General features: G+C 44.6%; 1 protein-coding gene across 8 annotated transcripts in view; it reads right to left on the minus strand.

The window, feature by feature from the left end:
• NLRP13 (NLR family pyrin domain containing 13) overlaps positions 1-20,905 on the minus strand; it is a 112,831-nt gene that overhangs the window by 24,347 nt on the left and 67,579 nt on the right. For 7 of the 8 annotated variants that reach the window (XR_015245074.1, XR_015245073.1, XR_015245072.1 and 4 more), the window contains 2 exons: positions 7,398-7,763; positions 1,809-1,877 (listed from right to left, as the gene is read on the minus strand). Coding sequence is in view for 4 of the 8 variants with exons in the window: in XM_086690786.1 (XP_086546912.1) it covers positions 1,809-1,877; positions 7,398-7,698 (370 nt within the window). In the remaining 4 variants the exon portion in view is untranslated. The remainder of the gene's footprint in view (positions 1-1,808; positions 1,878-7,397; positions 7,764-20,905) is intronic. The other variant, XM_086690787.1, reaches the window with a different exon arrangement.

Below are 20,905 nucleotides of genomic sequence, written 5' to 3' on the forward strand. Positions count from 1 at the left end.
TAGGTGCTAGCAGATACAGACTAGGGAAAGATGGACGGCTTCAGGAATTGTCTAGAAACGGTGATGACGGAGCTGATGGGTTCCTTGTTACATCCGATTGCATTATACTCCCCAAAGAATTTGGGGATGATTATAATAATTGCATGGAAAGTTTAAAAAGGAATTAACTCAAACAAAAACAGGAAATGGTTCTCTCCAAAAGGTATGTGTAATGGGATGAACCGTGTCTCTCTCCCCCCTCCCCCCTGTCTGTCTCTCTCTCTCTCTCTCACACTCACACACACACACACACACACACACACACACACACACACACACACACACAGCTATGTCTACATCCTAATCCCTAGAACCTATGTGGCAAATGTAATTAAGAACCTTAAGGGGCGCCTGGGTGGCTCAGTCGGTTAAGCGTCCGACTTTGGCTCAGGTCATGATCTCACAGTCCATGAGTTCAAGCCTCGCGTCAAGCTCTGTGCTGACAGCTTGGAGCCTGGAGCCTGCTTCAGATTCTGTGTCTCCCTCTCTCTCTGACCCTCCCCTGTTCATGCTCTGTCTCTCTGTCTCAAAAATAAATAAATATTAAAAAAAGAACAACTTTGAGGGGAGGAATTTATCCTGGATGGCCCTAAATGCAATCAAATGTATTCTCACAAGAGACAGAGAGATTTGTGACACAAAAGAGGAGGTGGCCATGTGCCCACAGAGGCAGAGATTGGTGGGATGCAGCCCCAAGCCCAGGAATGCCACCAGAAGCTGGATAAACAAATATGGATGGTCCCCTCAAGCCCCAGGGTACCCCAAGGTGCCCTGGTGACACCTTGATTTTGGACTAATCCAGAACCATGAGGGAGTTAACTTCCATTACTTAAGCCACCCAGTTTGTGAAAATTTATTACGGCAACTCTGGAAAACAAATACAGCACGTGATCCTGATGGATTATGTGGCTCAGCATTGGTTTATATCCCCAACACTGAAAATCCTTTCCTCCACAAAAAATAAGTAATTGGAGAAGGGAGATATTTACCTACCATGATAATTGATTGAAAAACTAAGAGGTTGCAGTGTATGTTAATCCCGTTTGAGCAGAGAAATAATGAAAGTGGCAACCCAGAGTGGCAGAGGGTGGCTTCTACAGAATAGAACTCAAGCGATGTGCAAAAGGTTGATGTTTCTCATTACAAGTTTTAAGTTTCCACGATTCTTTCTGAATCATATACTAGTACATCTATTTGGTAAAACCTAGCCTGTTCCTTAACTGTGTATATTACTTTTTCAACATGAAAGTCTCCCACAATCAATGGGTACAAAACAAAACAAAACAAAACACAGTTACCTATTAATGAAAAGTCCAGAAACAGACACTGGTATCTAAGAACTGGAGAGCGGAGTCAGAGAAGTTATCCAGTTTATGCTAACTTATCATTCAATCAACAACAGTGGGGGCACCTGGGTGGTTCAGTTGGTTGAGCGTCCAACCCTTGATCTCAGCTCAGGTCATGATCTTATGGTTCATGACATCAAACACCGCATTAGATTCCGTGCTGACAGTGTAGAACCTGCGTGGGATTCTCCCTCTTCTCTCTCTCTGCCCGTCCCCTGCTCATGCACACTCTCTTGCTCTCAAAATAGATAAACAGACATGAGGGGGGAGAAAAGCAGTAGTGGAAGACTAGGTTGGGAGGGGTGAATTTCTCGCATGCTGTAAAGTGATGAACAATTGAGAGAAGGTGGCAATTATAGACCCAGTAAAATGGATGCCCCATCAAGCAATTTGTCCATCATCACCGCCAAGTAGCATACAAACCTTTTTCTTCTTCTGGGAAATCTGGTTCTTCTTGGCTTGGATCTTGGGATCCCTGTGTCTGTGCTATCTCTGCAACAAACAGTGATGGTGGGATATTGAGATACCCAGGCTGTAAATGACCAGTGACAGATGCTCTCTCCACAGGACCAACTGGTAAGCCTGGGACTGAAAAGACCAAAGGAATCTCATCCTCCAGCTCCATCCACTCAAGTACTTTGGACGCAGCCATCCCCTGTCAGGAGTGCTGTCCTCCCCACGCCCACATGGATCACTACCTCACCTGAGGTTTTGCTCAAATTTTAGCTCAACAGTGCTGGACAGTCCTGATTAGTACTGCAACTGATCTCTACAGCCCACACCCGAGGCTCTCCTCATTCACCTTTCTCTCTTCCAATTTCATTTGTCAACTCCTAACATGCCATGTGGTGTACATATTTCTCATGTTCAGAGCCTCTCTCCCCACCTCCCCCACTGGAGGGACATGGGTGGCTAGCCTCTGTTCACTGATTTATCCCAAGTATGTAGAACAAGACCCAGCACAGAAAAGCCACTCCAATATTTCTGGATACCAGAGTACTACAGAAATAAAAGTACCAAGGGGTGCCTGGCTGGCTCAGTCAGTAGAGCATGTGACTCTTAATCTCAGCCCCACATTGGAGCATGAGTTCAAGCCCCACATTGGGCATGGAACCTACTTAAAAAAAAAAGAATTCTAGTGTTTTCAAATATTAAAAATGTAGGGGCACCTGGTGGCTCAGTCAGTTAAGCATCTGAGTTTGGCTCAGGTCATGATCTTGCAGTTCATGAGTTCAAGCCCCACATAGGGCTCTGTGCTGACAGCTCAGAGCCTGGATCCTGCTTCAGATTCTGTGTCTCCCATTCTCTCTGCCCCTCCCCTGCTCACACTCTCTCTCAAAAATAAACATTAAAAAATGTAATATAAACTGGTATCCTGACTGCTTCTATGTACGATCATTAACTATACCAAATTCTTAAAAGCTTTCTATTGATTAAATATTGTTAAGAAAAAAAGACACAAAGAATCGGGTTTTAACCTAAACCTCCCTCCATGGGTTTCACAAAACCACTCTGAATGCCCCATTCTTCATGAGCTAAAGGGCCCTTCTGTGTCTAAGTCACACAGTAGTAATTCAGATTCCATTGCCTGGTGTTTAGTTATGAGCCAATGCCCTGAAAAGGATGTGGCTCTAAAGAGAACATGGATCTAATATTTATAATTCCATTGGTTGTCAAGGTTTGCAGGACTTGGTCTGGGTAGCCAGCTGGGTCCTGGCTTCCTCCTCATGTTCCCATGTTGCTTTGAAGAACTACGACCCATCACTCTCCACCAAGGAGGTCTTGGCCAAAAAAGTCCCAGTTCTGTGGAGCCCCATAAAGCCTGCCTGTAGGGTCTGTCCAGGGTTAGACCAGCTCTCCTAGCAACAGGAACCTGAATTTGAATCTCATGGAGCATAGCTCAGTAGTCTAAGATCATCCCTCACCACTGGCTCCATTTATCTGTACACCAACTACATGACATATTGCCCTTCTTCTCTTGCACATAAACCCAGTGATGGAATCCTTGTAGGTTATAGCTTTGCTGCCACAATCTATATTTTGACACATTAAATTCAAGGCTCTAGATCTTGCTGGGGCCACCTGTCAAAAGAGGCAGGCTGTTCCAAGAAGACAGCCTAGAATTTAAGTCCAATTCCTTTGTATAAAGAACACACACACACACACACACACACACACACACACCCATTTGACTTCCTTTTGTCTCTCTAGGAAAGCCTGTTGTACTACAGATTCACCTACCCAAAATCTGTTGAGATAGTCTTGGGTAGGACAGAAGGGATGCTCAGGGAGAGGGCAAAGATATTCCTGGTTCCGATACTGCCCATCCAGCATCGTCCTCAAAACTAGGACCTAGGGGCACCTGGGTGTCTCAGTCCGTTAAGTGGCCAACTTGGGCTCAGGTCATGATTTCGCGGTCCATGTGTTCGAGCCCCGCGTCTGGCTCTGTGCTGACAGCTCAGAGCCTGGAGCCTGTTTCGGATTCTGTGTCTCCCTCTCTCTGACCCTCCCCCGTTCATGCTCGGTCTCTGTCTCAAAAATAAATAAACGTTAAAAAAAAACAAAAACTAGGACCTGGAATCTAGAAAAAACTACCCCAAAGATAAACAGATGTGGGAGAACTTTCTCGGAGCCCAGTGCCTTCTAAGAATTTCATCCTAGAAACTCAGAGGTGGGTACAGTTGGCCTGGTTTTCTCTTTATATATGTTTATTTTTAAATATAAAATTTATTGTCAAATTGGTTTCCATACAACACCCAGTGCTCCTCCCAACAAGTGCCCTCCTCCATGCCCATCACCACCCTCCCCTCCCTCCCACTCCCCATCAACCCTCAGTTTATTCTCAGTTTTTAACAGTCTCTTATGGTTTGGCTGTCTCCCTCTCTTTTTTTTCCCCTTCCCCTCTCCCATGGTCTTCTGTTAAGGATCCACGTAGATCTACCCTATGACCCAGAAATAGCACTGCTAGTAATTTACCCAAGGGATACAGGAGTGCTGATGCATAGGGGCACTTGTACCCCAATGTTTATAGCATCACTTTCAACAATAGCCAAATTATGGAAAGACCCTAAATGTCCATCAACTGATGAATGGATAAAGAAATTGTGGTTTATATACACAGTGGAGTACTACGTGGCAATAAGAATGAAATATGGCCCTTTGTAGCAACGTGATGGAACTGGAGAGTGTGATACTAAGTGAAATAAGTCATACAGACAAAGACAGATGCCATATGTTTTCACTCTTATGTGGGGTCTGGTTTTCAAGAAGAGAGAACAGGGGCCCAGTGGTAACTAATTTGCCCAGGGTTATAGTTGCTTACGTGGACCAGTCTTTGAATCCAGGCAATCTGACTCTAGAACCTGAGCTCCTAAACCCAGGGCCCCCAAAAGACAGGACACATGTGTGTGCCCGTCAACACAGATGCATTCCCATACTCCTAGTCCACAGCATCGTTCAAGCACAGAGACCTTGTTATGCCGTAGTCCCTAGAAGAGGGAGCCAAGGGGCAGTAGAAGCTATCCTGGCCCACAGGACCTTTCATTGTCTCCCACGTTGCTGGATGTGGTCTAGGGCTTTTCCCTGCTGCAGACATATCCTCCACACCCCGCTGGAAGGCCAAGTGGGACCGAAAGAAGGACTAGGAAGAAGGGGTCCCTTCTTCGTGCCAGGTCTGGCTCTACAGCCTTCACGCAGGACCAGTGACCAGAAAGGAGATCCTTCCTTTAAGGGCGTCCTCCTCTGTGCAAATGCCTCCCTCTGGGGTTGCCAGGATTTAACGAGACGAGGTCCCATTCTCCAGCTCTCTGCTCAACACCTGCCTATTCTAGACAAGACTAAATGAGGGATTTTAAATGAAGGGGGAGGTGGGAGGAGGGGCAGGTATGGACAGGGAAACCTAGTCCCACCCCATCCTCCTGCTCACCGCAAGATACAGAGCCTGAATTTCCAGGCTCGGGGTGTCCAATGCCAAAAGCTCAGAGACAGAAGACATCATGTTGCCAGCTCCCATCCCTACTCCTGAGAACCCATGCTCTCATTGTGGGTCAAGAGAAGCAGTGTATGGTCAGGCACAGAGCCTCTGAGACCCGCTACCCGGGTTCAAGTCACCAGCTCTGTGACCTTGGGCAACTCACTTGAGCTCTGGGCCTGTTGCCTGTCTATAAAACTGGAATGACAGTTGTTACCACACTCCTTAGAAGGAAGCCCTAAGTACAAATTCACAGGAGTAATTGGGGTCAATGCCTGGCTCATAACGAGTACTGGCAAACGTCAGGATTATTATTTTTTTTTAATGTTTAGACAGGGAGAGAGAGAGGAAGGAGGGTAGGGGCAGAGAGGGAGAGAAAGAGAATCCCAAGTAGGCTTCATGCTGTCAGCAAAGAGTCCAATGTGGGGCTCGATCCCACCAACCAGGAGATCATGACCTGAGCCAAGATCAAGAGTCAGACGGACACCCAACTGACTGAGTGACCCAGGCGCCCCAGTAATTTTGGTTTGTTTTTTGTTTTTGTTTTTGTTTTTTACAGGTCTCAGAGGCAGCCAGGTCTGCCATCAAGAACTCTTAAGACTCACCGCAGAGAGAAAACTGGATAAAAACCACACGGGTTTTTATTTTCATAGGAAAATGGGATCAGGAATACGTTCATTAAAAAAAAAAGAAACAGGGGCGCCTGGGTGGCGCAGTCGGTTAAGCGTCCGACTTCAGCCAGGTTACGATCTCGCGGTCCGTGAGTTCGAGCCCCGCGTCGGGCTCTGGGCTGATGGCTCAGAGCCTGGAGCCTGTTTCCGATTCTGTGTCTCCCTCTCTCTCTGCCCCTCCCCCGTTCATGCTCTGTCTCTCTCTGTCCCAAAAATAAATAAACGTTGAAAAAAAAAAAAAGAAACAAACGAAAACAGCACAGTTTTACACTTGCTAACTGGTTATGAAACACATCACAACTACAATAAATATTGCATGATACAATGCCACACTAGGTAGCTAGCTAGCTACTGCAACACCACCATAAACACAGCATGCACTTTAGGGGTGGGGGAGCCTGACGTTTGCTTGCAGGTGTGGGAAGCGTTGTAGTTTGTGAGGTTTTGTTAAGTGGAAAGAGAGTGATCTGAAATCGGGCAGTAAGATGAAAAAAAAAAATGAAATCTTGCCATTTGCAGCAATGGGGATGGAACTGGGGGGTATTATGCTGAGTGAAATAAGTCAGGCAGAGAAAGACGGATACCATATGTTTTCACTCATACGTGGATCCTGAGAAACCTAACAGAAGACCATGGAGGGAGAAAGGGGGGGGGGGAAGTTACTGAGAGGGAGGGAGGCAAACCTTAAGAGACTTTTGGATACTGAGAACTGAGGGTTGATGGGAGTGGGGGAGAGGGGAAAGTGGGTGATGGGCATTGAGCAGAGCCCCTGTTGGGAGGAGCACTGGGTGTCGTATGGAAACCAGTTTGGCAATAAGTTGTATTTTAAAAAATGAAATCGGGCAGTAAGCATGAGTCACATGCAACCAAAACTTGGGAAGCCGGTAGATACTTGAGGTGTGTATATGTGCATGTGCATTTGGTATATTGCTTCACAGCTCCACTCAACTGGGTGCGGTTTTTTGTTTCGTTTGCATGTACCTAGCGTTTTCCTTGCAGGAAAAAAAAAATCTGCATACGCAAACGTGAAATGCCTGTTATGCTCAAATCACTGCCTAATACTACAGCAGCATGGGAACAAATTTATATTTTGAAAAGAAGGCTTGCCGCACGACTGAGTGTGCCTCTCACTTTCCTATTTTTGCTTCGCATCGTCAACTCCCGTTCCCTCCCAGGCTAGAGCTCCAAGTCTTTGTAGCTGTTATCCCTTTACCTGAAACTTTCATAGCCCAGCAGGGAGATTCTTTGTTACGGAATAGACTAGCACTTTGGCAGGACCCCATAAAAATCCAGCAGCTCCCAGGAGCAGCAGGTCGATGCCCATCTGCATCCCTGCCCCCATCTATCCATCCTTCCTACGGACCCACTCACCATTCATCATCGCTCGAACTTCTGTACACTGTGAAGTCAGGTTCATGTGGTCAAAGATGCTGAGGGTCACTTCCCAGATCTGCCTTTCTGAAAAGTATTCACTCAACAGACACAACAGGTTAGTGGGATCGATGGCTTTCAAGTTTGCCCAGGGAATCTGCTGGAAGTTCCCAAGCAGCAGCTGTGAGGACTGGAGGCAGATCTTGAATTCCTCCAGCTGAGGCTGATCCAGGCCCATCAGGTAGGACAGAAGCTTATTATAGGAACCATCGTCGACATAGATGTTCGCGGAGGAGCTCATCTGGCTGAACACGCAGGATTTCTAGCTCTGCCCAACAACTGTTACATCCACAGCACAAACAGGACCTGTAGAGAAGAGAGGGACTTGCACCTCCTCCAAAACTCATCGACACGCTTATTCTATCTTCTCCCAGGAGCACTTCCTGCTATCTGTGTTTGTGTACTTCTCTAGCTCTCCTCTCTAAGACCGTGCATGCCCTCTGGACAGAGACGTTGTCTGTTCTTGGCTGCGTGACCAGTGCCTAGAGCAGCACCTGGCACACGGGAAGGAATAAGCAATACTAAACACTTACTCCACACCGCGGTCGCTCACTCTCATTTCATTCTCTAAACCACCAGTGACACACAGGTACATCAATTAGCTCTATTTTATAAAAGAGAAAATGAAAGGACATCTTTGAATTGCTGTAAAAAGGGGTGCCTGGGTGGCTCAGTCTGTTAAGCATCTGACTTCAGCTCAGATCACAATCTCATGGCTTGTGAATTCAAGCCCTGGTTCGGGCTCTGGGCTGACAGCTCAGAGCCTAGAGCCTGCTTTGGATTCTGAGTCTCCCTCTCTCTCTGCACCTTCCCCACTTGTGCTCTGTCTTAGTCTCTCAAAATTAAATAAACATTTTTTAAAAAACTAAAAATAAATAAAATAAATTGCTGTGAAGAAAAGAAATATACCGCCCACCTAGATTCTATGTCTCATGAAAATGTCCTTTACAAATGAAGGTAAAATACAGACTTAACTATAGACAACACACTGATGGTCACCTGAAGGGAGGGGGTGAAGGATGAGGGAAATAAGTGATGGGGATGAAGGTGTGTACCTGTTGTAATGAGTACCAGGTGATGTATGAAGTGTTGAATCACTATATTGTGCACCTGAAACTAACACTACACTGTATGTTACCTGCTATTTTTAAAATATTTTTGAGTGAGAGAAAGAAAACACACATGTGCATGGGGGAGGAGCAGAGAGAGAGGGAGACAGAGGATCTGAAGTGGGTTCTGCACTGAGAGCAGAGAGCCCAATGTGGGGCATGAAGCCTATTTAACACACACACACACACACACACACACACACACACACACACACACACACACACACACACTGGGATGCCTAGGTGGCTCAGATAGTTGAGTGTCCAACTTCAGTTTGGGTCATGATCTCACGGTTCATGGGTTCAAGCCCCACATTGGGGTCTGTGCTGACAGCTCAGAACCTGGAGCCTTCTTCGGATTCTGTGTCTCCCTCTCTCTGCGCCCCCCCCCCATTCACTCTCTCTCAAAAATGAATAAAAATTTAAAAAATTAAAAACAAAAAGTACCAAGAAGATAGAGCAAAACCCCAATGTGCTGGCAACTACAGAAACATACATGGGATAAATAGTGACTCAAGAAAACTATGCCAAACTGGATAAAAATAAAAGGCACATGACAAGTATCAGAGCACATAACATTTAAATTAATGTGAAAAAGTACAGCGTGCACACCCTAACCATAAGGAAACAAGTTTAACGATAACATTACCTAAATACATTAAAGGCAAAATTATCACTGAACGCAGAGGACATTTTATAATAGGACCAGTCCAGCAGGAAGATAGAGCAGGTCTAAATTTTTACGTACCTGATAATACAGCTTCAAATTCCATAAAGCAAAAAGGGAAATAATTTGAGATTTCAACACAGATCTCCATCATAAGGGAATAGACAGGAAAAAAGCATAAGGTATAGAATATTTGAACATCATTAACCAACTTGACCTGATATGTATGTACAGAACACTGTCCCCGACAACTGCGGTAACAATATCCTACTTTTACTAATAGTCAGAACACTTCAAAAGGCATCTCACAGAGGAAGTTATCCAAATGACCCATGAACAGGACTCATCAGATAATTAAATACACAATGAGATAATTCTAGACCCCAACTGGAGGAGCTAGAATGGTAAGGGCTGACTTCCAGTGTGGTCACTGACGTGAAGCCAGGACACCCATGTAAAAAGATACAGTCACTGTGGGGGCTGCCTGGGCGGCTCAGTCAGTTGAGTGTCTGACTCTTGATTTCAGCTCAGGTTTGTGGGATCGAGCCCCACAACGGGCTCTTTGCTTACGGTGTGGAACCTGGTTGGGATTCTCTCTCTGCCCCTCCCCTGCTCGCACTTCCTCTTGCTCTCAAAATAAATAAACTTAAAAAAAAAAAAGAAAAAGAAAAACAAAAGATACGGCCATTGTGTACAACTGCCTGGTGACATGTCCCTGAGCTACATGCACACAGGTTCTTCAATTCCCCTTCCAGGCGCATGTCCTACAGACACGAACAAGAGTGTCTACAGAGGCTCTACTCGAGGATTATCACACACTTGGAAGGAACCAAATGTCCACCAATGTGGGAATGTGTTACACGCATACAATGTCATTCTGTACAGCAATACATAAAACCACACGCACCTCTCACAATTATTACATGGAGAAGGGAACAGGTAACAAAAAGGTACATGCTGCATAATAACTTTTTTTAATGGTTTTTTGTTGTTATTTTTGGGGGGGTTTGGGGTTTTTTTGGTTTGGGTTGGTTGGGGTTTTTTGTTTTTGGGGGGTTGGGGTTTTTTGTGGGTTTTTTTTGTTTTGGGGGGATTTGGGAAGGTTTGGGTTTTTGAGGTGGTTTGTTTTTTAATATTTATTTTTGAGAGAGAGACAGAGTGTGAGCAGGGGAGGAGCAGAGAGAGAAGGAGACACAGAATCCGAAGCAGGCGCCAGGCCCTGAGCTGTCAACACAGAGCCCGATGCGGGGCTCAAACTCATAAACCAGGAGATCATGACCTGAGCCCAAGTCGGACACTCAACTGACTGAGCCACCCAGGTGCCCCAAATGTTTATTTTTGAGATAGATAGATAGCACAAGTGTGTGGGGGGGGCAGAGATAGAGAGACACACAGAGTCCAAAGCAGGCTCTGAACTGTCAGCACAGAGCCCAATGTGGGGCTTGAACTCACAGACCGTGATATAATGACCTGAGCCGACTGAGCCACCCAGGTGCCCCACACTGCATAATAGCTTTATATGAAGCTCAGAAATCAGCTACCATGATAGACTTTAGAGTAATGGTTAGCTCCAGGGGAGCCTGGGAGGGGGCACTTGGGGGCATTCTAGGGTACTGGACATATTCAATGTCTTGAACAGGGAGAGGAGGCATTGCAGTATATGTAAAAGGCCTTAAGCTGCTCCAAGTGCAAATATGAATCAAGTTAAAAATTATTAATTGTCCTCATGTAAAAGGGGGAAAAGACTTTCCTCCTCCTCATTTTGTAAAAGGTTTTCTTCCTTGGTGCCCTTGGGTGGCTCAGTCGGTTGAGTGCCAACTTCAACTCAGGTCATGATCTCATGGTCCATGGGTTTGAGCCCCACATTGGGCTTTGTGCTGACAGCTCAGAGCCTGGAGCCTGCTTTGGATTCTGTGTCTCCCTCTCTCTGCCCCTCTCCTGCTCACACTCTGCCTCTGTCTCTCAAAAATAAATAAACGTTGGGGGGAAAAAGCTAAAAAAAGGTTTTATTTCTTTGAGAGACCCCTTCCCCCTCGTGTGGGAGAGAGAGAGATAGGTAGAGATAGAGAATCCCAAGCAGGCTCTGCACTGTCCACGCAAAGCCCAATGTGGGGCTCAAACTCATGAACCATGAGATCATGACCTGACTGGAAGCTGGACGCTCAACAGACAGAGCCACCCAGACACCCCTCAGCAAATTTCAATTACGCACTACAGCGTTATTGACTAGAGTTACCATGTTTTACATTAGATCCTCAGACCTTATCTTAGAGCTAAAAGTTTTCCCTTCTCACCAACCTGTCCCTCCTTCCCCCATCCCCCAATCCCCTGCCACAAGGATGACCCTGGAAAATGTTTTGCTCAGTGAAGTAAGCCAGACAGGAAAATACTGCATGGTGTCACTTATGGGTCATCTTAAATTAAAACACACACACACACACACACACACACACACACATAGAAACAGAAAGTAGACAAAAGGTTGCCCCTTCCTTAAGGGCATTTCTTTAGCAAACTTGTCATTGCAAATGTTTTCTCTTCCCCTTGGAGATACAAATCTTGAAAGTCTAAATTGTCTCTTGCTGGTGTTACTCTGAGCCATAAACACCAAGGAAGACAGCGCCCCTATCCTTCTGTCTCCAGGACACCTTAATTGAGGTCCTGGTTCCAAGCTGTGATTACCTGCTGGTCCCAGAGAAGCTACAAGTTTCATTACTTTTTTGGTGAAAGACAATTAGCTCATACAAATGGTCGCCCCAGTTACCAGGTAAACTTAGGATAAAATACATGTATCAAATGTTGCTGTCAGCTCCTGTACACGTCCTCATACTGCAAGACAAGTTATTTATCTTGAGAACATGTATGTAACCAGCTGTATCCCCTGGGCTCTATAAAAAGGGCAAATTTTGTATCTGCCTTTGTATCGTCTTTCAGTGAATCACCTGTGATGCGCTTTGAATAAGCATGAAGCCAGACCACAACAATACAATGTCTTTCTCTTCTTTTTGTGCAGATGTGTTCTGGGTTGGCAGGAGATTTTGGTTTTGTTTTGTTTTGTTTTTAATTTTTTTTTTAAACGTTTGTTTTATTTTTGAGACAGAGACAGAGCATGAACGGGGGACGGGCAGGGCAGAGAGAGAGGGAGACACAGAATCGGAAACAGGTTCCAGGCTCTGAGCTATCAGCCCAGAGCCCGACGCGGGGCTCGAACTCACGGACCGCAAGATCGTGACCTGAGCTGAAGTCAGACGCCTAACCGACTGCGCCACCCAGGCGCCCCTGGAGATTTTGTTTTTAATGGTTGCCCCAACACCGTACACTTGAGATGGTCTGTGCTTTATGTGGGTTACATTTTAACAAAGAACCAAAGAAACCCGCCACAAGGTCCCTGTGCAAGATCCCTGTTAAAAAAAAACACAAAGTCAGCAACAGCCTGTGCATGGGTCTCTGCCTTGCAGACTTACTTCAGTTGCCACCAGGTTGAATCGTGGAAAGATTGCCAGGACTCCCACAATTTCACATCTACAAAGGTAGCAAGTCTGTAAGGTTTAATATTTGAGTGCCTACTTCGTGTCAGTCACTGGAGGCAAGATGTGGTCATGGTGCAAGCTCTCAGGTCTCACAAGGGGGACCCCAAGCTTTCGTCCTGCTCACCATTTTATTCCAAAAGTGCCCAACACATTGCAGGCACCTGAATGCTTATTGAACAAATGGTTAATGCAAAGGTGGAAAATATTCAACCAAGTCACTTGGACCAAAGAGTCAAGGAGAGTAGGAGGTTACCAGGGTAGGAGAATGTGGGGTGATGGTCTAATAGGTTCACATTTCATTTGGGGTGATGAATATTTAGGGGACCAATGGGGACAGTTGCACAACACTGTGAATGTACTACATACACTGAAATGTACACATTAAAATGATTAACTGGGGGCACCTGAGTGGCTCAGTCTGTTAAGTGTCCAACTTCAGTTCAGGTCATGATCCCATGGTTCGCTGGTTCAAGTCACACATCGGGCTCTGTGCTGACAGCTCAGAGCCTGAAGCCTGCTGCAGATTCTGTGTCTCCCTCTCTCTCTGCCCCTCCTCTGCTCATACATACTCTGTTGTCCCTCTCTCAAAAATAAACATTAAAAAATTAAAAATATCTTGAGGTTTATAGGCAATATTTATGACAAAGGGGGGGAAAAAAGATAGATCTACCCTTACTCCCCTCAGAGCTTGGTCCAGCCAGGACACCGCTCATCTCAAATCCCAGGGAGCACTGAAACCAACAGAGAAGAGGCTTGGGGCTACTGGTCTGCTGACTTGCCTCTCCCATAAGGAGCTCCTTCAGAACAGACAGCTGTTAAAGCCCATCCCAGCAGTCCAGGTTCACAGGACTAGCACTGGAGGTGGTTGGGGGAAAAGAGAGAGAGGGAACATTGGGAAGGAGGGGGAAGCTCGTGGGGAAAAGCCCTAGGAGGCATTAACAGGGAGAATAAAGATCAAGAGGAAGTCTGAGCTTTGAATGGCATCAAACAATCATTAAACACCCACCAGAAGCCAGGCGAGGAGGCGCTGCCCTAAGACTGGGGACACAGCCTTGGATGAGCAGATTGCACGAGCTTACAGTGAAGATGCATGTTTGCAAAGTCTTGGTCCAGTCCAGTTCTGTGCCAGCTTGCTCATTAAACGTGTATCATTTGTTGTTAAGTACAGTCGTTATGTGCTATTAAGTCACCAGAAACACTGAATTAGCAAATGCTACACATTTCCTCCTACAGGAGATACAGGGTTAGCATCCTGTAAGCCTCTGGTCACAGCATTTTTGCCAACCCATCAACACCTAACCTTGTTTTAGGTGCCTCTCGGTTTAGGACGCCTTACTCAATACATATGGGTGGTTCATTTATACTGACCTCACAGCTGGTGGTACCATTACCCTGAAGGGGCCTCATCTAACGCAAGCGTTGCTCTGCAGGGCACACCAGAGCCTTCTTGAACTTACAAACACTAAACAGCACTTCAGCAATACCCATGGAGGTCATATTAAATAGTCATGTTACCCCCCCCCAAAAAAAAAGCACAAAATGCAAGAGACCTGACAAGAAGGCAGACCGCTGCCTTGTCAAACCCCAGCTGGGAACGTTTCTCCAATCTTTCACCGTTTTACACATGTCCAAGAATGACCAGGGAAAGCAAGGCAGGTAATGATTTGGGGGCGGGAACACGGAGATTAAAAAAAACACGTTAGCGAGTAGGTGAATTAACAAATACGGAATCCGCAAATAATGAGAACTGACGGTAATTAGTATTACAGTGTGCTGAGTCTGAGAATCCTACAGGGCGCCATGAGATCACACAGCCGATACAACAGGCAAGCGAGAGAGGAAAGGGAATTGTGTGAGGCTTGAAGGGTCCACCAGATTGAATCACGGCGAGTGGAAGAAGACAGAGTTCTCCAACAACTATGGAATCTCCCTGTCTAGAAAGGGAGAAGCTTCAAATCAGAGGTCAGAGATGCAGCCCATTCCTGCTGCTGATGAAGAAAGCGCCAACAGCAAACTCTGCCCAGCCCCTGGTAAACCACCGTCCTAGCCTCTGCTTCTGTAGACTTGACTCTTTTGGGTCCTGCTGACAAGTGGGATCATTCAGTGTTTGCCCTTCTGGGACTTCTAACTTCATTTAGCATAACATCCCCCGTGTTCATCCACGTCGTCACAAATGGCAGGGTTTAGCCCTTTTCTTGTTTTGTTTTGTTTTTTAAGACTGAGTAAAATTCTGTTGCATGCATATCCCACGTGTCAGTGACGCAAGAATTAGTTCTAAAGGTCTGCTGTACCGCAAAGTGCACACAGTCAGCAGCAGTTTTGCCAAGAGGGTACATCTCACATTAAATGCTCTCAACTTGCAGGCACACACACACAGGACACCAACTTTTAGAGGTCATGGACAGATCTATTACCCCGGTGGTGGTTATTCTGAGAGCGTATGCCTGTATCCACACTCATAAAATTGTATATATTTAATATTTGCATGTTGTTTTTTTTTTTTCATCAACCGTACCTTAGTGAAGCAGATCTTTATAAAGACCAGCGGGAGCCAAGAGGGGAAGGGACACTAGAGAAAGAAAGGTTTGGAGCAACAGAGAAAAGGGACATCACTTACCTATCAGACTTCTAATCTCATGCAACTTCCCAGGGCCCCGAGTCAGGGAAGCTCAAACAAGTAGCCAGCTGTATTTCCTCCCCACTCTGTGATTGGCCCTCAGGCCCCTCCACAGCCTATCAGGTCTCTCTCCAAGCTCCTAGTTTATGGGGTCAAGATGCCACCCAGGACCCAGCTGCCACACATAATCTCTGAACCCTTCCCTTCCAGGTGTAAATCATCACTAGCTGGGAAAGGGAGGCACAGGTGCGTTTCTAATTAAAAACCATGCTCTCCTGGTGCAAACACAGTCTTCCACTCCAGCCAAGGCCATTGAGGTACCTCTCCCACCATCTGCAAGGTCGTGTAGAACAGTGAAAGAGGAAGAAGAGCCCCAGAAGCCTTACAATAAAACCACAGAAGGGGCGCCTGGGTGGCGCAGTCGGTTAAGCGTCCGACTTCAGCCAGGTCACGATCTCGTGGTCCGTGAGTTCGAGCCCCGCGTCGGGCTCTGGGCTGATGGCTCGGAGCCTGGAGCCTGTTTCCGATTCGGTGTCTCCCTCTCTCTCTGCCCCTCCCCTGTTCATGCTCTGTCTCTCTCTGTCCCAAAAATAAATAAAAAAAACTGAAAAAAAAATTAAAAAAAAAAAATAAAACCACAGAAGCAGCCACATCTGGAGACCATTTCCTCTCCTGGCGTCCAGAACACCTCCTGTGACACGATTGCATCCTCCACGCGAAGGCTTTTCCATTGAAGTCAGGAACAAGACGGGATAGTTTTTTTTTTTTTTCAACGTTTATTTATTTTTGGGACAGAGAGAGACAGAGCATGAACAGGCGAGGGGCAGAGAGAGAGGGAGACACAGAATCGGAAACAGGCTCCAGGCTCTGAGCCATCAGCGTAGAGCCCGATGCGGGGCTCAAACTCATGGACCGCGAGATCGTGACCTGGCTGAAGTCGGACGCTTAACCGACTGCGCCACCCAGGTGCCCCAAGACAGGATAGTTTTAATGCCATGATTTAATATCGTTCTTGGAGGTATTAGTGGATTAAGTTAAAGATTTTAGCTAACTGTCTCAAATTACACTAGCAATTTTAAACTGGAAATCAGGAAGCACTTGGAGAAAGGTATAATAACTGGAAAGGAACAGGTAAAACTGTATGTACAGAGGACCTGATCACATATCAGAAAACCTAAACAACTCAACGGGAAAGCTACCACCAACATGGATATTTATGTCATTTTCCTACAGCCCCTGGCCCTGGGTCTGTCTTTGATGGGGCTTGTTTGATTGGGTCCTGGTGATACCAAGATCCTCCCTTTGCTTGGTACAATTACACTCCAGGTGGGGGTGGGGGTGGACAGGTGAACAAGATCATGTCATAAGTTGCTCTAGATTCTTGCAAATGGGAAACAACGTATGAATGGATGGTCTAAGGTGTCAGCCCTCTCTGAGTCTGAGCTCTCCAAAACAATAACTTTCTTGAGCTCACCAAGTCCAGCTGTCCAGTATTAAAGATGTAAAACAAAGCTAGAGATTCACCTTTGAAAATGACCAGCTCTGCTTCATTGATAAAAATCCTTACCAATCTCAGTAACCCAGTCTTCCTGCTCCTGAAGTAAAGTCCTAAATTCCCAGCCTTTCTTTCCCCAGCTCTGAGTATCTGAGAGCTAGCACAATGCTGAGCCTGAAGGAAATATCAATGGGTCTTTCGGGGCTCAGAGGTCCACAGCAGCCATTAGCTGATACAATTTTTCTAAAAAATCGAGAAAGCTGTCATCACAAAGGAGAAAGAATGAGGCACAGAGAAGTACAGGAGGCAGCTAAGATTAAGGAATTCTTTGACACCACCTCTCCCCAAATATTTCTTATCGATAAAGATATTTGTCAGTTCAGCCACGTGGCTTGGCATACGGGGCTGGGAATGAGACATGGCTCCAATCGCTGGTTTCTTTCATGGCTTTGGCTGATTTTAGTTAACCCACATAAATCTCCTTTTTCTCCTTTGTAAAATGGAGGAGACAGGGTGTATGTGATAGACTGTGGTCACCATGCTGTGCATTAGATTCCCCAGAACGTATTCATCTTGTAACTGAAAGTTCGTTCCCTTTGACCAACGTCTCCCCATTTTCTCTAAGCCCAAACCCAGACAACCCCCCTCCCATTCTATACTCTCTGGTTTTATGAGTTCAACACTCTAGATTCCACAGATAAGTGAGATCATAGTCTTTACCTTTCTGTTTCTGGTTTATTTTACTTAGTAGAATGTCCTCCAGATTCATTCATATTGTTGCAAATTGCAAATGGCAGGACTTCCTTCTTTTTAATGGCTGGATACTAATCCATTGTGCATTTACCACATTTTCTTCATCCATTTGCCCATCCATAGGCACTTGGATTTTTTCCGTATCTTGGCAATAGCGAACATGTGGGTGCAAATAGGTCTTTGAGATACTGATTTCATTTTCTTTGGATGTATACCCACAAGTGGGATTGCTGGATCACAAAGTAGCTCTATTTTTAATTTTTTTGAGGATCCTCCATACTGTTCTCCACAGTGGCTGCATCAAGTTGACATTCTCACCAGCAGGGCACTGGGGTTCCCTTTTCCCCACCTCCTCACCAACCCACGCTGTCTTTTATCTTTCTGAGAATAATCATCTTCACAGGTGTGAGAGACTATCTCATGGTTTGTTAGCATTTCCCTAGTGAGTAGTGATGTTGAGCATCTTTTCACATACTTTTTGGCCATTGGTACATTTTTTTTGGAAAAAAATGTGTACTTAGATCCATTGCCCATTTTAATGGGGTTTTGGTTTTTGTTGTTGTTGCTGTTTGGTGGTTTGTTTTGGTTTTGGTATCTCGTTGTTGAGTTTTATGAGTTCTTTATATATTTTGGATATTAATCCTTATCTTCAAATATTTTCACCCATTCCATAGGCTGCCTTTTCTTTTTGTCAATTGTTTCCTTTACTGCACAGAAGCTTTTGGGTTTGATATAGTCCCACTTGTTTATTTTTGTTTTGTTGCCTAGGCTTTTGGTGTTACACCCCAAAAATCATTGCCAAGATTAATGTTAAGGAGAATTTCTCATATGTTGTCTTCTCAGAGCTTTACAGTTTCAGGTAATACATTTACATCTTTGATCCATATAGAGTTAATTTTTGCATATGGTGTAAGATAAGGGTCCAACTTCATTGTTTTGCATGTGGGTATCCAGTTTTCCCAACATTTATTGAAGGGATTATTCTTTCCCCATGGAATATTCTTGGCTCCATTTTCAATTATCAGTTGACCATATATGCATGGATTTATTTCTAGACTCTTGATTCTGTTCCATTGGTCTCTGTTTTTACAAGAGTACCATACTGTTTTGATTACTATAGCTTTGTAATATGGCTTGAAATTGAGAAGTGTGATGCCTCCAACTTTGTTTTTCTTTGTCGAGAATGCATTAGCTATCCAGGGTATTTTGTGTGGCTCCACACAAATTTTAGGATTGCTATTTCTATTTCTGTAGAAAATGCCATTGGAATTATGATAGGGATTGCAATGCATTTGGGCAGTGTGGATATTTAACAATATTAATTCTTCCAATCCAAGGGCATGGGATGTCCTTTCATGTATTTGTGTCTTCGATTTTTTTTTTTATAAAATTTTTTTTTAACGTTTATTTATTTTTGGGACAGAGAGAGACAGAGCATGAACGGGGGAGGGGCAGAGAGAGAAGGAGACACAGAATCGGAAACAGGCTCCAGGCTCTGAGCCATCAGCCCAGAGCCTGACGCGGGGCTCAAACTCACGGACCGCGAGATCGTGACCTGAATTGAAGTCGGACGCCCAACCGACTGCGCCACCCAGGCGCCCCTGATTTTTTTTTTTTTTATCAATGTCATATAGTTTTCAGCATACAGATCTTGTACCTGTTGGATGAAATCTGTATCCACACATTTTATTCTTTATGATGCTATTATTAACAGAATTGTTTATTGAATTTCTTTTCCAGGTATTTCATTCTTAATATATAGAAACACAACTGATTTTTGTGTATTTGTTTTGTACTCTACACCTTAACTCAATTTGTCTGTTAGTTCTAGTAGTTTTTTGGTGGAGTCTTCAGAATTTTCTATTTGTAAGATCATGTTGTCTGCAAACAGAGATAATTTTACTTCTTCCTCATTTGGATACCTTTGGCTTGCTTTTTCTTGCTCCTGGCTGGGACTTCCAGTACTATGTTGAACAGAAGTGGGAGAGTCAGCATTTTTGTTTTGTTCCTAATCTTAAAGGAGAAGCTTTTGTCTTTTCATGGTGGCATGTGGTGTTAGCTGTGCCTTTTAATGTATGGCCTTTATTATGTTGAGGTAATTTCCATCCACACCTAATTTGTTAAGAGTTTTTTTAATTGGGAAATGATACTGAATCTTTCCAAATGCCTTTTCTGCATCTATTGGAATAATCATATGGGTTTTACACTTCATTCTGTGGATGTGTTTTATCACGCTTATTGATTTAGGTTGAACCTTTATTGCACCCTAGGGATAAATCCCCTTTGATCGTGGTATATGATCATTTTACGGTGATGTTAAATTCAATTTGCCATATTTTTGAGGATTTTTACATCTATGTTCATCAGATACTGGCCTGTAATTTTCTTGTGGTGTCCTTGTCTAGTTTAAGTAATAGGGTAATGCTGGTCTTGTAAAATGGGTTTGCAAGTGTTCCTTCCTCTTCAATTTTTGGAAGAATTTGAGATTGGTGTTAATTCTTCTTTCAGTGTTTGGTGGGATTCACCAGGGAGACCATCTGGTCCTGGGCTTTTCTTCTGGAGAAGGTTTTCAGTTGCTGATTCGACCTCCTTACTTGTTAATAATCTGTTCACATATTTTCTGTTTCTTTGTGATTCAATCTTGGTAGTTCGTATGTTTCTAGAAATGTATTCATCTCTTCTTAGTTATTCAATTTCTTGAGTTGTAATTGTTGATAGTGGTCTCTCATGAACCTTTGTATTTCTGTGGTATCAGTTGTAATGTCTCCTCTTTTGTTTCTGATGTTGAGTCCCTCTCTTTTTCTTTTCATGGTTAGTCTAGCTAAAGATTGTCAATTTTGTTTATCTTTTCAAAGAAAACAAAAACTTTTGGAGTGCCTGGGGGGCTCAGTCAGTTAAGTGTCCAACTTTGGCTCAGGTCATGATCTCACGGTTCATGGGTTCAATCCCCATGTCAGGCTCTGTGCTGTCAGCTCAGAGCCTGGAGCCTGCTTCGGACTCTGTCTCTCCCTCTCTCTCTTCCCCCTCCCCCACTCACACTCTATCTCTCTCTCAAAAATGAATAAACATTTTAAAAATTTTAAAGAAAACAACTCTTAGTTTCATTGATCTTTTCTGGTGTCTTTTTGGTCTTTGTTTCATTTATTTCTTCTCTGAACTTTACTATTTCCTTCCTTCTGCTAACTTTGGGCTTAGTTTGTTCTTTCTAGTTCCTTGAAGTGTAAAGTTGGGTTGTTTGAAATCTTTTTTTTTTCTTAATGTAGGCGTTTTTGCTCGC

This window comes from Puma concolor, chromosome E2, assembly GCF_028749965.1.
Source record: "Puma concolor isolate L17-30 chromosome E2, mPumCon1.1.hap2, whole genome shotgun sequence".
Taxonomy (NCBI): Eukaryota; Metazoa; Chordata; class Mammalia; order Carnivora; family Felidae; genus Puma; species Puma concolor.